Source organism: Pseudophryne corroboree, chromosome 6 (genome assembly GCF_028390025.1).
Source record: "Pseudophryne corroboree isolate aPseCor3 chromosome 6, aPseCor3.hap2, whole genome shotgun sequence".
Lineage (NCBI taxonomy): Eukaryota > Metazoa > Chordata > Amphibia > Anura > Myobatrachidae > Pseudophryne > Pseudophryne corroboree.
The window spans coordinates 266607737-266627553 of record NC_086449.1 but is presented as its reverse complement, the minus strand read 5'-3'; the positions used below and the strand labels follow the sequence as shown (position 1 = coordinate 266627553).

The 19817-nt window shown below is 47.1% G+C and overlaps 1 protein-coding gene across 2 annotated transcripts in view; it reads right to left on the bottom strand.

Moving 5' to 3' along the window:
• The window catches only part of USP8 (ubiquitin specific peptidase 8), a 205715-nt gene that overhangs the window by 80154 nt on the left and 105744 nt on the right, over positions 1-19817 (bottom strand). For both annotated transcript variants that reach the window (XM_063925992.1, XM_063925993.1), the window contains one exon: positions 18234-18445. In XM_063925992.1, the coding sequence (XP_063782062.1) occupies positions 18234-18445 (212 nt within the window). The remainder of the gene's footprint in view (positions 1-18233; positions 18446-19817) is intronic.

Genomic DNA, 19817 nt, shown 5'->3' with positions numbered 1-19817 from the left:
TGCCCCTCTGCGTTCAAGCATGCCCTTCTCTCCCCAATTCTTAAAAAACCCACCCTTGATAATAACACTCTATTCAACTACTGACCCATCTCTCTCCTCCCTTTTGCCTCTAAACTCCTTGAACGTATTGTCTACAACCGCCTTTACTGCCTCTTTTTTTCTCACAAACTGCTTGACCAATTTTAGTCTGGCTTCTGTCCTTTCCACTACACTGAAACTGCCCTCTTGAAAGTCAGCAATGCACTCATTGCTGCCAAATCCAAGGGCCACTACTCTCTGCTCATTCTCCTTGACCTCTCTGGCCATCCACCTACCATTCCTTCTCAGTCTTGTTTCATGACTCCACCTTGCCCCCACTTGCACTAACAGTTGGTGTCCCCCAATGATCTGTTCTGGGACCTCTCCTATTCTCCCTCTCTACGTCCTCTTTAGGTGAGTTTATCACTTCTTTTAAATCTTCAATATCATCTCTATGCTGATGACACTCAGATCTACCCTTTCTCCCCTGACCTCTCCCCCTCATATCTCCAAATGTCCATCTGTTCCTGGATGACTCAGTGCGTTCTTAAACTTAACATGTCTAAGACAGAGCTGGTCATCTTCCCTCCCTTCCGCATAACCTCACCTCTCACAATTTCATTACCTACTGCCAGCATAACCATCTCCTCCAGCCCACAAGTGCGCTGTCTTATGCCAGGTACAGACTACGCCGATATCACTCCATTTTGCAGCGAGTATGTATGCCCTATTTGCGTGCTCCCGAGGTCGTTTGTGATGTCCTCTGGTCGGCCCTGCTGCAGGGTCACCCAGAAAAAATCGCTTACAATGCCCTGCTGCACGGTCAACCAGAAGAAATCGCTAACAATGCCCAGCTGCCAAATGCAGCATGGCATACTACTTCGCCACCCCTGCATCAACAAGTGTGCATGCACTTGCCGATGCAGGTTTCTGTCGCCAGCCAGCTAAACATAGTCTATAGAGTTGTCCTTGACTCCTCCCTTTCCTTCAAACCACAAAATCAGTACCTTTCGCAGTCCTGCCAATTCAGTCTTAAAAATATTTCCAAGATCAGCTCCTCTCTCACCCTGGATGCTACTAAGACTCTCAACACCCTCCTATCAGGCCTTCCTGACTCCACCTCTCTACACTCCAATCTGTCCTTAATCTTGCTGCCCGGCTCATCCTTCTCTCTGAACGAATGACATCTGCCTCACTTCTCCTACAAGCTCTACAATAGCACCCCTTCCCCTTGAGAATCCAATTCAAGCTTCTCCCCCAATCCGCTCCCATTTACATCTCTGACCTTATCTGAATTCACACTCCCACCAGCCACCTTCGCTCCACACCTGCCTCTCTAGCAAACTAATTACTTCCACCAACTCCGACCTCCAAATTGTGCCAAAGTTGCTCCCGGCCTCTGGAATTCTCACTCTCTCAGACTCTCCACCTCTCTACTAAACTTCAAACGGGCTCTCAGGATCCACTTCTTCATTAACGCCATTAAGCTCTCATCCCAACACATCTGTGTTACCCTTGTCTGTCTGTCCCTCTCCTTTAGAATGTAAGCTATCACAAGCAGGGACCTCTTTCCTCATCTGCCTTTTCTTTGCCTTACTTCTCTATCATCTATCTGCATACTCCCTACGACGACACCTAACCCTTGGTTTCTGCCACCCTGCTGCTTATACGAGTGTCATGACCGCTGATGCAGCAATGTTTATAATCCATGTACTGTACTTGTCCTACAGTCTTATACTGTAAGTCAGTGTTCTGCTAATTTGTTTATGTATATTGTTATACCCCACCAAATCCTTCTGGTGCTATATAAATGAATGATTGTGTGTGCGTGTGTGTACAGACAGACGTAGAGTACCCATATTTATCCTGGGAAAAGAAGTGAATTATTTATTTTTTCAGATGACAGCCTTACTATGAATAAGTACTTCCGTTCTTTTATCTGCATTTGGATAATTAATAAATTTGTGTTGTTGTTTTCGGGACCCGCGCTGCACAGCACACAGCCCGCTGTCACAGGTAAAAATTGAAGGTAAGAATAAGGAGATGCTGGGGACGTGGCCTGGACGTAGAAGGGAGAAGTTGTGCCACTGCTAGAGCTCCTGTTAAAGGAGACCCGAGAAGACGACTCTCCCAATTGAAAATCACCCGCACTGGGGCGTGGCCTGGCTGGCAATGGGAGAGGAAGCACTCCCTAGGAGCTCCTGCAAACTGGCCAACATAAATTAAAAAAACAACTCTATTTAGTATCCTGGTGCCCCCTGCACTTACCCCACTGCCTCTGCCTACATCAACCCGACCAGGGGAAGCGTGCTGCGGAGTCGGAGGGCGGCCTTGGCTGCCCTTGCGGATTGTGGCCTTCCCCCTCCTGTGAAACCGGGGCCTCGATTTCGCCGCCTCACGGGGCCGGGCTCCGGAGCTACTCGCGGGACTTGGGACCCTCATCTCCTCCCCTCCGGACCGTTGGCAGCGGCTTGTGGTGGCCTCATCCCTCCTGCGGACCCCTCCGGCGGAGCTGTGCAGCAGCTGAAGCGGGCCTGCGGCCCCCCTGCTACCTCCGGCCGCCGCGGCCTAACACGCGCCCAGAAGCCGGGACCTCGAGTTCGGGGAAGACCCGGCCGTGAGCTCCGGGATCGGAACGCGGCCGCGACGGGCTCCCCGACACCCCGGATCACCCCCACATGCGAGGCTGGACACTCTTAAGCACCTCCAAAGAGCCTCTGTGCCACAAGCAGCCCCACAAGGGATAAAAGAGGGGAAAGGAGCAGCCCTATAAGTGCTGCGGTGGCCATCTTGGATTCCTGGAGATTTAGCTGGAGAAGGCTGAGCACACCTGCAGCTCTAGGAATCTCTACAGCACATCCAAAAAGGCTGCATTACCTTTAGCACCCAACCATCCTGGAATATTGTGAGTGCCTGCTGCTGCCACAGCACTCATTTCTCATTTGCACCCCTGCTCCATAGAAGCCCACGACAGGAACCCAGAGTCACCATTTTACTTTCTGGCACTCAGCCAGGGTAAAGATAACCCGCACTATACCACACACTCCTCACCCCCGCAGGAGTACAGATTCTATTTACACTACCGCCAGTATCGGCGAAGGCTATGGAAGTGCTTTAATACCACCCAAGTGCGCCCGGGCCACTGAATAGGGGATCGAACCGCGATCTGCCCCGACGTCGGAGTTGGCGCCTGGAAGAGTCATGGCCTCAGCGTTATGATATTCGGATCCGCACATCCCAGACCTATCCTTAAGATGACTCTCAAGATGATTTAACGCAAAATAATAAAATACTACATGTGCCATAGCCAAATGATCAGACCCCATATATAATACTCTGGCACCCTACCCCCCCAGCTCCGCGGTTGGAGGATCGGATCTGACCGGATTACCTGTTCATTAAACGGACTCGGGCCTGTGTCCCCCCAGCAATAATTTTTCCTTCCTTTTTCTTTTTTACCCCCACTCCTACCCTACCTCTTATGGATATAAGCCACTATGTCCAAAAACAAAAAAGCATCGCAAGCTCCGACTAACTTCTTTGGCTCAAAGTCCAAGGGCTCACAGAACCCCACCATGGCCGCAAGCTCCCCCCCCTCTCCATGTTCGTCGGAAGTGGGTATCGATCACCAGATACAGGCGGTTATGTCGAGCCTATTGGAGGGAGTGCAGTCCGCGTTCAAGCAAGAACTCTCGAACGCTATAGCCGAATTTAAATCGGACCTTACAGATCTCGGTAACCGGACGGATGCACTGGAAACAAAGACGGACGATCTCTGCCGCTCCCAACACCGCATTGACAGTGAACTCGCTAGATTGCACGAGGAAATGGAGTCCCTCAAGGAGCGACAAGAGGACCAAGAAAATCGCTCGCGTAGAAATAATCTGCGCATACGTGGCGTTCCAGAAACGGTCCTCGGCCCATCACTACCAACATTCTTGAGAGAATTCTTCATACACTTGGTACCAGACCTCACAGTCGAAGAATGCCTTTGCGACAGGGCACATAGAGCACTCCGGGCAAAACCATCTCCCGCCCAACCGCCCAGGGATGTTATTGTCCGTTTCCATTATTTCCGTTCGAAGGAGAAAATCATGTCCTCCGTTCGAGACACATCGGAGATCCTGTTTAAAGGCACACAGCTGCAGATCTTTCAGGATCTTGCACCCTCCACCATCCAAAAACGGCGAGACCTCCAACCGGTCACCCGGATCCTACGACAACACCAGATCAGATACAGATGGGGATTCCCCTTCCACTTACATGTTTCGGTCAATAACTCTGTTCACTCGGTCAAGACCTTACCCCAAGGACAGGAACTGCTGGCAAAGCTAGATCTCCTCCCAACATCAGCAGTAGAAGACATGGCGGCCTCATCATCCCAACCGCCACATCCTCAGTCCCCTCTTCCCGACTGGACACGGGTGACCCGACAGCGCAATGTGGACAAGGACCCTCCCTGACCTGGGGAAACCCCCCGATGTGTATAGTGCATGAACTGTCGGTGCAACTTCTCCACGACTCGAAACGAGTGTGAACAGTGGAAGATTCGACCTCAGTTCAACTACCAGTATCGTAACTATCCTTGGTTAATGCTGTTATAAACAAGTTATAACTGTTTGAATCCCCCCCCCCTCCTCCCTCCCTTTCTTCCAACCCCCCTCCTCCCCTTCCCTTCTTTCTCCCTCCCCAATTTTTATTTTTTTCTCTCTCTTTTTTGTTTTCATGCTTGCATTTTTGTTGTATGGACACAGTTCTCAATGTCCTATATTATATTATGTTTGCTATAAATGTAAAAAGGTCATAGCCATTCCCAGCCTTCATGGCCCGGGTGACGCTCACCCTCCCACATGGTAGCTCAGTTACCCCCCTACAATCCCTTACTGTTGTTTATAATGTTACTAACTCGATGCTTTTTCCTAGCGGCCCCTAAATGGGACCCACAACCTCAGGGATGTTTCCCCGTTTGGGGTACTTCTTCTTCTTCTTTTCTATGTTCTTTCTTTTCTCTCTTTTCTTGTGGCCTCTGCTTGACTTTCCTGCTCCTTCTCTTGCTTGGCCTGGAGGGGTGGCCTTTGCCTGGCACAAATTGTACCTCGCTGGACCATACCTGGCAATATGCCGTACTCCCCCACGTAAATAATCATGTCTCTTAAAATATTCTCGGTCAATGTAAATGGCCTGAATTCCCCTAGGAAGCGTACCGTGTTCCTGAGTGCTTGCAGACGTGAGAAAGTTGACATAGCATTCCTGCAGGAAACACATCTCACCGGTCCCCACACTCGGCTTACGGGCAAATGGTTCTCCCAGTCCTACTTTGCCTCAGCAGACTGCAAAAAACGGGGTGTGGCCATCTTAGTTCACCGTAATATCCCGTTTATTCACTCCAGGACGGTGACAGACCCAGACGGACGGTTCCTCATGGTAATGGGTACCCTCCGCTCTAAGGCTTTCACCCTGGTCTCCGTCTACGCCCCCAACCAAGACCAATCTTTGTTTTTTGATTCTCTCTCCAAACGCCTATCACGAGAAGCACAGGGAAGCATTATCATGGGTGGTGACTTTAATACCATAATAGACCCCTTGCTGGATAGATCTGGTCCTCCGCCTCATGCTTCCATGACGACCCTCCCTCGGGCTTCCCGCACACTTACCGCCACCATGAAACTCCACGGTCTCTGTGACACTTGGCGTTCCCAACACCCCCACACCAAAGATTTTACGCACTTCTCAGCTCCACATCAACACTATTCCAGAATTGACATGATCCACATCACCACTGCCCTAGTGCCACTGATCTCGGACACGGGCATTACACCACTGACTTGGACGGACCACGCTGGGGTCTACCTCCTCATAGATATATACCGCTCGCCTCATAGGAAATTTAAATGGCGTCTTGATGACTCGCTTCTACAACACCCCTCTGCACTAGAGGAAACTAGACTTGCGATTACACAATACTTCACTGAAAATATATCTCCCGATATTCCACTTAATATCCTTTGGGAAGCCCACAAAGCCACGATTCGCGGTACCTTATTAGCAAAATCGTCGGCAATCAAGAAAAAAGCCGCACAGGAAATAGCCTCCCTCGAATCAGAAATAGCCACCTTACTACCCAAACACAAAGCATCCCCCGACCCCTCTTTACTCACCCAGATAGACTCCCTCCGAGGACAACTCAACACTCTCCTATCCACCCGCGCGGCAACAATTCTTCGGAAGTTGCAACAACGCTTTTACGACAAAATGGATAAAATAGATACCCTACTAGCCAACAAACTACGTCGTAAGCAAGCGTTGGGTGCAATAGATAAACTGTACTCGCCACAAAGGGGAACCTATACATATGACCCTGAATTGATGGCTGAAGATTTCCGCCTGTTTTATAGCTCCCTCTATAACTTACCTGACTCGCCCCTGCTGTCTCCTGACGGATCCGGGGGAGTGCGCTCATATTTATCCGATACCCCCCTCCCAACCCTATCCGACAATCAATTGGAAGCCCTAAATAGTCGAATCTCGGAGGAGGAGACAATAGCTGCCATACGATCGATGCGCTCGTCGGCTGCCCCGGGTCCGGACGGTTTCACAGCCCAATATTATAAACTCTTCGCGAAGGAACTGGCCCCACACCTAGCCTCCCTATTTAACGGTATCCTCGAGGGAGCCTCCTTCCTGCCGGAGACGACTCGGGCCGATATAGTGGTAATACCAAAGCCTGACAAAGATCCGACTAGCTGCTTAAATTACAGACCAATCTCATTATTGAATGTTGACTTGAAAATATACGCGAAAATACTAGCTAACCGTCTGGGTCCCCTGATGCCCGGCCTGGTCCACCCGGATCAGGTCGGCTTCATTCCTGGACGCCAGGCGTCCGACAACACTAGAAGGGCAATAGATCTAATATACTCAATCCAAAAACGGAAACCTCCCTCTCTCATTTTGGCTCTTGACGCGGAGAAGGCCTTCGACCGCATATCGTGGTCTTTTGCCTTTGCAGTCCTTGACAAAATGGGATTCTCCGGAAACTTTCTAGAGGGAATTAAAGCACTCTACCACTCTCCGTCGGCCCAGGTTATGGTTAACGGTGTCTCCTCCTCCAGTTTCGGGATCACCAATGGTACCAGGCAGGGATGCCCCCTCTCCCCTTTAATCTTTGCCCTAGTCATGGAGCCCCTAGCAGCAAGGATCCGTAATAACAGTGCTATCCATGGAATATCCACAGGCCTATCTGAACACAAGATAGCGCTATATGCCGACGACGTCCTGATCTCCCTCACTGACCCAGCCCAATCTCTCCCCGCGCTTTTATCTGAGATTAGCTCATACTCACAGCTCTCAGGTTATAAAATAAACGTGAGCAAAACAGAGGTCCTTAACTTTTATATCCCGGCAGCTCTCAAACAAGAACTTCAAACTATTCTCCCCTGTAACTGGCAAACCAAGAAAATTAAATACCTTGGTGTGTACTTGACCCACCATCACCACCAACTTTTCCAAGCAAATTATCCCCGTTTATTACAGACAATTAAGGAGGACTTGGTGGACTGGTCCAGTTATTTTATATCATGGATAGGCAGAATTAACTCTGTCAAGATGAGCGTGCTCCCCCGACTCCTGTACTTATTTCAGACCCTCCCGATCTACGTCCCTACCTACGTCTTCAAGACCCTACAACGCCAATCTTCCCTCTTTATTTGGAATCACAAACGCCCTCGAGTCAGACTTAAACTGCTTCAACGCCCCTCCAGAGGCGGCGGTCTGGGTATCCCGGATTTTAAGAAATACTTTTATGCCGCGCAACTCGCTCAATGTGCACAATGGTGCAACGAAGGCGGGACGCGGAAGGTCTGGGTGGGGATAGAGGCGGAGGAGACGGGCCTAGCTACACTATCCTCCCTACTGTGGCTTCACCGGAACCAGCGTCCCCGTGCGGCCCTATTGCACCCTGTAGTAAGTCGCTCCCTGGCAACATGGGACCTGACAAATAGACGGTTCAGTTTGGCCCCATACCCGTCCCCGCTAATTCCGTTATTTAACAACCCAGCCTTCCCACCAGGTATGAGCAGAGCCACGCACACATCTTGGCGCATGAGTGGTATTTTCTATGTTAATGATATCACCTCCACAGCTACGTTCCCACAATTCGCAGATATCCGTGAAGGAACAGTAATCCCCTCATCGGACTTCTTCCGCTATCTACAAATTAGACATTTCCACTCCACCATCACCACCACCCTTCTCCACAGACATTTATCCCCCTTTGAACACATTAGCTGGAAACGCACCAACACTAAAGGCCTCATATCAGACATCTACACCCTCCTGGACGACCTCCCCACAACATCCCGGGCCCCTCGAAGTGGCATGGGAAAAGGAATTGGGATTCACTATAGACAATGAGGACTGGGTAGATATATGGGACAATGCGGCTTCCAGCTCCATATGTGTAAGAATTAAAGAAAATATTTATAAATTACTCTACCGATGGTACTATGTCCCTTCCCGTCTACATACTATGTTCCCCGATACTCCAGATAGATGCTGGAGGGGCTGTACGGACATCGGTTCATTCTTACACATATGGTGGGCCTGCCCTAAAATCTACACAATATGGGGTGAACTCATCACCATGCTTTCGCGTTTATTCGACACCTCCATCCCCTCCGACCCCCAATACTTTTTGCTCCCCATGACTCTTCCTACCCTCAACAGACATCAAAACAAACTATTCCGACATATAGTCTCGGCAATGACATGCCAAATTGCCACAGACTGGAAGAGCCCGACCCCCTCACCAATACAGGGGATAATTTCTCGGATATGGTATGTCCACAAAATGGAATACATGACCGCAGTTATTCGCAATACTGCGAAGCAATTCGATAAAGTATGGTCCCCATGGCTAAACCTACAACAGGCTTCCTCCCCATTCATAATCTGACACGGCATGCCAAGGTCCTATCCACCTCTTGCCCCCGAAGGCTACCCCTCCACCTCTTTGCCCTCTCTCTACTCCCCCCCCCCTCTTTTCTTCAACCGGAGGTGCCCAGCCTCCTATGCTTTTCTGTCCCCTTCTGATCGCTCTCCGAGCACTATCTTTTTTTCATTTCCTTTGCTGACTCTCTTGACGGAAGGCCACTCCGTTGCCGAGAGTTTCCCACTTTTTATGCTCTAACTTGAATCTCTAAACACGGGAAAACACAAAAACAAAAAAAAAAAGGATCCATGCTGTTGTAGCAACAATTTACTGTACCTACATTTGTATTTTAAGCACCCAAAATGTTCGGGTGCTCTGTTATGTTATCATTGTACCTATTTCATGATCCACTCAATAAAATGTGTTTAAAAAAAAAAAAAAAATTTGTGTTGTAATCAGATATATTGAGTGCAGATCTTGTTCAACTGGGCTGGATGATTAGATAGGGATAGAAAATGCTCTCCGTGCAATATTTTAGAGAATAATAGAGAATAATGATGCCAGTTTCCCATACCTCACATCCTGAATACATAGTAGTATACTTTCATTTTTACAGACTTTTGCTACAGTGCTGTTTTAAATTGCAAGACTAAATGTTGTCATGAAGTACATTTAAAGTGGTTAACAGGTGAAGGCAGCATTGGAAGTCCACAAAGCAGCTCTATGAAGGATCGCTTGATTCGTGCAAGGGTGGTATTTAGGCCGCTGCAATTTGAATCAAACATAGGGAATGGAGAGCATCAGCACAAGACCTACCCTCTAGAGCAGGGGTGGGGAACCTTTTTTCTACCATGGGCCATTTGGATATTTATAAAATCCTTCGAGGGCCATACAAAAATTATCAACTTAAAAATTAGCCTGCCCCCAGTCAGTTGTTATGCTGTAGTAGATATACCCCCAGTCACTTGGTATGCCCCAGTAGATATACCCCCAGTCAGTTATGCCCCATTAGATATGCCCCCAGTCAGCTATGCCCCATTATATATGACCCCAGTCAGTTGTTATGCCCCATTAGATATGCCCCCAGTAAGTTGTTATGACCCATTAGATAAGCCCCCAGTCAGCTATGCCCCATTATATATGACCCCAGTCAGTTGTTATGCCCCATTAGATATGCCCCCAGTCAGTTGTTATACCCCATTAAATATGTCCCCCTGTATTTATGCCCCATTTGATATGTTCCCTAGTAGCGCCGCTTACACACACATTAAAAGAAAAAAACCCGGTGTGGCCTGCTGCCTGACTAGGAGGTTGTGTCCCAGGGGAGCTCATACTAAAAACAGCAATATAAACACCCTAATAGCTGCCCACCCAGGTAAACAACCCACCCAGAGGCCTCTTAAGTTGTCTTGTGCACTATCCCCCAGAGAGGGAAAGCTGCGGAGCCGGGGAGTGGGTTTATCCTGCTCCTGCAGGTTGCGGCCTACCTCAGGGTTTGGAGCCGGGACCTGGATTTTGCTGATCCCCGGCCGGACGTCGAGAGCTCCCGGGAGCCGTGTGGACGGGAGCGACACCCGCTACCGCCGAGACCCCCCTGCAGGACAACGCCGAGAGACGTGCAGCGGCATCCAGACCTCAGGAGGAGACGAGGTAAGCCGCAAAAGGCCGCGGAAGCACCCGCGAGTGTCCGGCGCCGGCGGCCATCTTGGTTGGGGCAGAGTAAGGCGCGCGGACGCAGCGCCAGGAATAACGACTACTCTGGCCCCAGACCTTCTACACTAAAGCTGTGGGGGGACTTGGGGACCCAGTGATTAGTTGCAGCAAGTGGAGGATCCCTATACTGCCATCATATAGGGCAGAGACCAAGCAGCGGCGGCCATATTGGAGGTGGAGGAGGAGAGCTGGTCACATAGAGCTGCTGCTGCTGCTGCTGTTGCTGCTGCTGAATATATGTTCTGTGCACAAGCTACCCCACACCTGAATCACCCCCACAGAGTCCCCTTGGGTATCTACCAATCTCTGCACGGAATACCCTGACGGCTGGCTGGTCCAGGTTGGGAGCCCTGAAGAGCGGGACTGGGGAAGAAGCAAACGACCCGTGCCACTGCCTTGCTCCCCTGTGTATATAATCTGATTCTCCGGGACCACGCAGTCCTACACCCATTGCTAACAACTACGGCATATATGGTGCGACTCCCCCGTGAGGTTATGTCCTTCTAACACCATGTTTATCTCACCGTCGCTTCCTGCCTGAATAACCACTCGCTACGGTCATCCTCTTTTTATCTATATGATCTACTGATCCCCCTCGGGACGTCTTATCATGCCTCCAAAGAAGTCGAAGGGGTCTAAATCTGCTTCACAAGTGAATTTCTTTGGGTCCTCCTCCTCTGGTAACAAGCCCCACGCATCCTTTCCCTCGCCGACCCCAACTCAATCATCTCAATCAACTTCATCAAAAATATGTAACACGGCTAACGCCGCACAAGTCGATATGGACTCTCTGGATGGCCCGGTCATGCTACGCTCTATCCACTCCTTGCTAGCCTCTTTCAAGTCTGACATTTCATCTGAGCTTAGATCTAATATACAAGCTCTTCGCTCTGATATCTCTGAAATCGGTGACAGAACAGACCACATTGAACATAAGATGGAGGAGCTGGTAACATCACACAATGATTTGATCACCGCACACGACTCTCTACTGGAGGAAGTCGCCAACATCCGGGACAAAACCACAGATTTAGAGGACCGCTCACGTAGGAATAATATAAAAATAAGAGGCATCCCTGATGATGTTTCAAATGCTGACCTGTACGGATACGCTACCGATCTTTTTCATAAATTGATACCTGACGCTCCGCTACATGATCTCCTGATTGACAGGATCCACAGACTCCCAAAGTCTAGGCAAGCACCTCCTCAGGCCTCCCGAGACACACTTCTCAGGGTTCATTTTTTTCACATCAAGGAAAAGATCTTGCGTGCAGCATTGCCCTCTTCACCTACGGCGACTTGTTTGGATTCTCTTCAACTCTTCCAAGACCTGTCTCCAGCGACTATGGCCAAAAGACGTTCATTCTCCAATATTACATCAGCCTTACGGAAAGCTGCAGTTCAATATAAGTGGGGATTCCCTACTAAACTGATCGTACTACGTAATGGTATTACCACCATCATTACCTCACCTGAAGATGGACCTAAAATTCTAGAAAAATGGGACATCCTTCTCGATATACAACCTGCTCCCCCCGTTGCATCACCGAAACGGATAGCCCAAGACTGGACATTGGCTCCGGGCTGAGAATCACCTGGGAATAACCATAACATAGCTATTATTTAGCTTCTGTTTTTTCCCCTACAGGTTCATCAATGGCTATAGGTTCACTATATTATAGGCGATGTTCTTCGACTGATGTTCCAATGTTTTCGTTAAATCTTAGATAGAGGTAGAACTGTGTCTGTTTCAATTAGATAGCAAACGTCCACTTCTCCCTATTTTAGGATGACCTTATTTATTAATCTTATCCATCTTTGCGATTGATAATCATATGTTAAGTATGTTCTGGTTTGGAGGCGACGGTGGGCAATTTTGGCTGATATGCCACCCACCCACACCTGTCCGTCACGATACCCATGTGACGGGATCTCTAGCTCCTTTATGGATGCTATTTCTGTTTTTTTCCCCTGTTTTATTTCTTGCTCTATTTTCTTTTCTCATATTCTTCTCTTTACTGATGCTGACTTTACTTCCTCGGTCTTAGAGGACTGTGCTGCTATGTATTATATTTTGATGCAAGTTTTACTGATGCTTTTCGATGTGTTATGTATCACCCTGTCATACCCTCCCACATGGCCACCTTTCTAAGTCTTAATGTTAAAGGGCTCAATTCACCACAAAAGAGGCGCCTGGCTCTGAAATATTTTGCTGATCAAAAGGCGGACATAGTGGCTATACAGGAATCCCACTTCCCACTGCACTCCCCCCCTCAGTTCTCCAATACCAATTACCCAGTCCACTATGTCTCCTGTGGACCGTTTAAGAGGAACGGTGTAGCTATTCTTTTCCATAAATCGTGCTCTTTCCAATTGGAGAGTAAATGGGTAGACGGCAATGGCAGATATCTGATTCTAGTGGGGAAACTGCGAACTAAATATGTTACTTTGGTCTCCATTTATGCCCCTAACTCTAATCAACCTCGGTTCCTGAAATCCTTTCTTCAAAAGCTGTATAGTGTCAAGAAAGGTGCGGTTTTCCTGATGGGTGACTTTAATATAGCTCCTGACCCTGATCTAGACAAATCTTCGAAACTAGACAAACAGTCTGCTAACGCAGCCAAAACCCTGGCCGCCTCTTTTGCACACCTACTAACCGAATTTGATTTATATGACGCCTGGAGAATCAGGAATATCGGCGCTAGAGACTATACATTTTATTCGGCAGTGCATAGATCCTATTCTAGGATCGATTTGCTCCTGACGGATAAATGGACATTACAATCTATCTCTAACATCAAAATATTACCGATATCGTGGTCAGACCATGCACCCTTACTGTGGACCTGGTCATACAAAACGCCTATCTCCACACCACGATCTTGGAGGTTGCGGGATTACATTTTAAATGATGAGGATGGAGTCTCTATATTACGAGAGGCCTTGTCTTCTTATTTGGACACCAATAGCCCCGCCGATACCTCTATTTCTAATCATTGGTGTGCTCTTAAGGCAGTCCTGAGGGGTGCAGCTATCCAAGCCTCAGCTCACATAGCGCGCCGTGACCGGGAAGTTCAGCTGGCCTACGAGTTGGAGGTGACGACGTTAGAAACCAAACATAAACAATCCCCTGCCGACGAGCTCACCCTTGCGTCTCTGACTGAAGCAAAGAGGAAATTGAACAGTCTCTACCTTTTGCACGTACAAAGAGCAGTCTCCAACCTAAACCAAAAATATTACACATTAGGCAATAGGGCGGGTAAATTACTGGCGCGGAAACTCAGAGGGAAAAACATAATCAACAGAATTAAACACTTGACAAACCCAGATGGATCGCTGTCCCTGAACCCTAAAGATATTGCAAACCAATTTGCCTCTTATTATAGAAAACTGTACAATCTCAAACATGATCCCCTCACCCCACAACCTTCCATGCAGCTTATACGGTCTTTTTTAGATTCCATTAATCTACCCTCTATTTCCCCAGATGATGCTTCCACACTGTGTACACCCTGGACTGAGAGAGAACTTCAGACTTCCCTGAAAGCCCTCAAAAAAGACAAGGCCCCTGGGCCAGATGGGTTTATCAATCTCTTTTACATTACCTTTCAAGACTCACTCTCCCCACTCCTCCTTAATCTGTACAATGACGCTTCCTCTAACCCTTTCCCTAGAGAAATGTTGGAGGCGCAGGTGATAACGATTCTCAAACCTGGCAAGAACCCATCTCTCTGCGCAAATTATAGACCCATAGCACTTTTGAACACCGATATTAAGCTGTATGCCAAACTGCTTGCAAATAGACTGAATCCGTTGATCCCCACATTGATCCATCAAGATCAAGTGGGTTTCACTATTGGTCGCCAGGCCCCTGACAACACCAGGAGAGTCTTTTCCCTTCTGGAGGCTCGCTCCGCGTCACGAGAACCCTTATTACTGCTCTCTCTTGATGCGGAGAAAGCTTTTGACAGGATTCATTGGCTATACATGTCAGAAGTTCTTGCCAGGTTTGGGTTCACGGGACAATTTCTACAGAATATCCTACGTCTATATATGCACCCCTCAGCGCGCGTTTTTAGTAATGGGTTTTTATCCGATTTTTTCCCCATCACCAACGGCACCCGACAGGGATGCCCACTGTCACCATTAATATTCATTTTAGCAATAGAACCTCTGGCAGAGAAAATTAGGGCATCTACCCTAGTGAGCGGAGTTTACATAGGCCCCACGCAACATAAGATTTGCCTGTTTGCAGATGACGTCCTGTTGTTTGTAACTAAACCTGAATCCTCTCTCCCAGCTATCCACGATATTCTGCAGGACTACTCTAAAATCTCCTACTATAAAATGAACACGGCAAAAACTGAGGCTTTGGCATTTGACATTGAGCCGATCCCACTCCAATCCCTACAATCTATTTATCCCTACGCATGGCAGGACTCTTCCCTCCAATACCTTGGGATCAAGATCCCTTCCGGTTCTCACTCAGCGGTGGATTGTAACTACCTTCCTCTCTTGGGTCACTTCAAAACACTCACCAAACAGTGGACAAACTATGAAATCTCTTGGTTGGGGCGACTTTCATCAATCAAAATGATGCTCCTCCCTAAAATTCTCTACCTGTTTAGAGCCATACCTTACTTAGTTCCGCTAGCTCTCCTTAACAAGTTCTATTCTGTCATGTCTACTTTCATTTGGAAGGTTAAAAGACCCAGGATAGCTAGAACCCGCTTGTTTAGATCCAAGGGTAGCGGGGGTCTCGCATTCCCTAACCTAGAACTCTACCAGCATGCATGTCTCCTTGATCAGTTGAAGGACTGGCTCCGGACGGAGTCCGTAAAACCCTGGGTAGATATTGAAAGACATATGTGCACTGAATTTCCTCTTCCAGATTTAATCTGGGTCAAACCTGCACATAGACCCCCCTCCTCCAAACTTATGAGGAGTATAATTAATTCTCTTAAGGTCTGGGACAGATTGGTCACTAATCTGGGCGACTGCCCACTACCCTCCACGCACCTATCCATATTGGCGATTACCAAGCTGCTCCCAGACCTTTCCCTGCGGAACTGGCGGGAGCTTGGGGTTCAGCTGGTCAAGGACTTGTATGATAAATCAGAGCTTAAAACCTTCCAACAGCTACAAACCCAATACTTGATACCGTCAAAGGACTTTTATAAATACCTACGTATCCGACATTGGATTAGGGCGAACATGCCTGATCCTCTCTCCTCCCCTACTCCCCCACCATATATCTTGAGTAACTTTTCCTCCATACACCACAAAGGTGGTATATCCCAATGGTATGTCACGCTCCTCTCTCCGCTAAATGATGTGAAATTACATATTCAAACAAGGTGGGAATCAGAATTTAATATTCTTCTGACAGATCAGGAATGGGAAACTAGTTTTATGAATATTTTTAAAATGTCACGGTGCATCAACCATACTGAAATGATGTTCAAACTAATCCACGGCCTCTACCACACACCTGATAAACTCCATAGGATCTGGCCAGATTCCTCTAAATTTTGTTGGAGGCAATGTGGATTGGAAGGTACTTTAATACATACATTTTGGACATGCCCAGTTATTAGGCCATTGTGGACGGAAGTTTTTAGACTAATTGAAAAGGTCACAAGGGTGATCCTCCCCCACCGCCCTGAGATTGTTCTCTTACATTACTTTACTCCCTATGTACCCTCTGAATACTCTTATATTATAGGCCATATTCTCATAGCCACCAGGGCCGCAATTGCTCAATATTGGAAAAGGACAGATCCACCACGACTATCCAAAATTATAACGTCAATACAGCGCAATTGTGAAATGGAAACTATGAGCATTAAATATTCCTTAGCCCCCCAATCCCCTCTACTGAAATGGCTACCGTGGCTTGATTACTATTCCTCTTGCATTACCTCCCGGAATGCCTTGCCTGACAAGGTGTGAATGTTTAGCTCCTTGTTATATATGTCTTCATACAGTTTAGTTAAAAATGTACAGAAATTTGCGCAGGTTCTCTACAGTCTCCCTGAAAGGCTGATGGTCAGCATCTCCTCTATCCTGTGTCCCACTCTTTCTCTATCCCCTCTCTTTCTTATCTCCCCTATTTTTTCTCTATATCTAACTCTTAAGCCTTTTTAGTATTATTACTTTACTACCATGTACTATGGTTTACAGACATACTGTTACTATGTTATTGGCCTTTCTGTTTTCATAATGTTGTGTATGTTCTGTATTGAAAATTTTCTCTAATAAAATTTCTTCAGATAAAAAAAAAGAAAAAACCCCCACAATACTCACCAGCCCAGCTCCTGTTTCCAGAACGCTGCCCTCCACCTGGCCGCCCGCTCCTCGGCACTATGGGAGCGCCTCACATGTACACTGCCTGAGCCAGAAGCTGGAGCTCAGGAGTGAGCTCCTGCCTCCGACTGCTGGTGAGGAGAAGGAGCCGGGCGCCCACGGTTCACAAAATCTCAGCGGGCACCAGACTTCTCTCTGGGTTAGGTGAGCCTGGCCGTGCCAGATCAAGTGGCTTTGCGGGCCTGATACAGCCCGCGGGCCTGAGGTTCCCCGTCCCTGCTCTAGAGGCTCCAGGGAGAAAAGCTCCCCAGCTGAGCATAAAGTGTTCTCACTTCAACTTCAAGGAGACTAAAGTTAGGGCATAGCTACCATCCCTTTGGACTAAATAGTGGAGTGGGCACTAGTCACCAGAGCATGTGTTGTGGAAGAGACTTTGGGCAAGAGATTTAAAAGATAAATCTCCCAGCCAATACTTGGTAGAACGAGGAGTTGAGATTCCCCTCCCCCTGGTAAAATAAAATATAAATTAAAAAAGAACGAAAAATAAAACAGCACCACTGAGGAAATAATTAAAATTGTGACTGGGTCCAGGATAACTGACATGCAAGGTAAGTGAATCAAACTGGTTAAAGGGTCTGTAATACATCCTGCCTGTGTAGTAAACAGTATATACTGTAAAATGCAGCAAAACTTCATGTACAAAAGTATGTGCCTGCATGTGTGAGAACTACTTTACAGATGTGTGTAACTGCTCTTTCAAAATCACTGCTTAACAATAAACAGGACTGTTCCTAAAGATCTTGCTCTATTGCTGCAAGACACCTGCTGAAATGCTGTGACCTCCAGCACAGAACTAGCCATCTCATTCATTATCCAGCAGTCCTGTGTTCAAGGCCCTGCCTGCTGCACTGCAATTTTGATTTTAAGTATATAGTCAGATGGAACCAGTTACCCCGTCACCTATAAAGAAGTGCGACTATACTCCAAAAATGTGCAAGTTGACAGTCAGAGAGTATCTGGTGGTAGAGAAACAAAAGTCTGTAATGGTAGTTTACGCATCGTGATAGGAACCCCAGGATGAATTTATAAGTCCTGTCCACCGACAGGATTGCAGAGAAAGACCAAAAGGTCACAACATTTAAATGTTTGTTAAAAGAAAAAGAAAAAAACAAGGAGATTAAGCATTGCTTCAGGAGAAGCAGAGAACAAAACAAATGAAATTTCTGATTGCACTATAAGCAAAGGGAATGAATGGTACACTTACTTGTGGAATAGACTTTGCCGATTCTGATGGCTGTACTTGTGGTGCAGGCTCTGGCTTCTGTATTATATTCACAGGTTCCACAATATTCTCTACTTGAATTACTTTTAATGTTTCACCATTATTAAGATCTGTTTTTTGAGCAGGAGGTGGTTCAACTTGAATGGAGGATGAAGGAGCGGATGGCTCTTCCAGAGATGGGTAGCTGAAATTCACTATCACAAAATGACAAAAAATAAAAGTTTAGGAGATATCAGGTATGCAACTTCGAAATATCAATAGTCCACTAAAATTTTTACAAAGCACTCCAGAGCTGTCCTCTGGGTTGATTTAGGAATCCAGGTAATTACAAAGCATTATGAAGATTATTATTACTATTGCGATAATGTGTCTGCCCTGATAAATTATTGACAACAACAAGGGAGAAAATGCCCTACTTTATACAATTGTACAGGGCACCCTACATGTAATCATCAGGCAAAGTTGTGCAGCAGTGAACCCAGCATGGGTTTCCTGTGGGTACATTATAAGTCGGGATCATCCCAGCTGTCAAGCAAAGATTTTCCAAATCGGAACGACAAATTGTGTATCCTCTGATGTATATGCTCAATGGTGCTTCTGCGGGCCACATGCGACAGCTTCCGTGGCGTGCTGCACGACCAAACGAACAAGATCGTATGCAGCTCCAAGCAAATTAATGAAGGACAAAACAGTGATCGTTCAGTCGTTCATTAACTCTTCATGGTGTGTAACGGCAATCTGGCATGGTCCGGGGTGAAGGGAAACTGCCCCAATCATCATCCGACTGCCGGTTGTTCTGACGTGTAGGTGGCTTAAGGGACCTGGGGATTTTACAACCTCACATCTTGTAATTTAAGAGAGTTTAGGGAGGCTGCACCTTATGGCCCCCATACATCAGTGGCCACATTTCCCCAACCCACTTGCACCACCAATCCGCAGGCAGCAACGATCGGCAAATAGGGGAAATTAAACATGTTAAAAATTACGAATATCCAAACCAAAAACGGGATTGGGGAGAAAACAAAAATATATATATATTTTTTTTTAAATAAAAAAATCGGGATTCTGAAACATGTTTACTATTCCCAATTCCAGGACTCCACTGCCAGGGGATCAATTCTGCCAAGATAGAATACTTGCCAATATATTAGTAATTAATGCCATATGGCCTCTAAGAACAAAGCAGGATTGCCTTTCTGTAATTTTCATAATTGTCAGCCCCATGAACAACACCAAACTGAGCCAATGTGAACTACAAAAGACAGTTTATAATATATTTCAATAATGATGTCCTTAGCACTTTAACAATTAAATCACGTTCCTAAATGCACAGTATAGTGATGATTACGGATAACAAGACTCTAAGTCAACCTGCACTAGTGTACAGTCACCATGAAAGCACGAGTCCCAAGCAAACACTAACTTCTTTTAGAAATGTATGCCCCTTACTTTCTCTCAGTGCGAAATGCAATGGGATTTACTTAAATTCTTAAAAACTAGAAAGAGGTCCAGTTACAAGCAAGCCTGGCAATGGAGTGATGACATGAGAATGACATAACTGCAAAA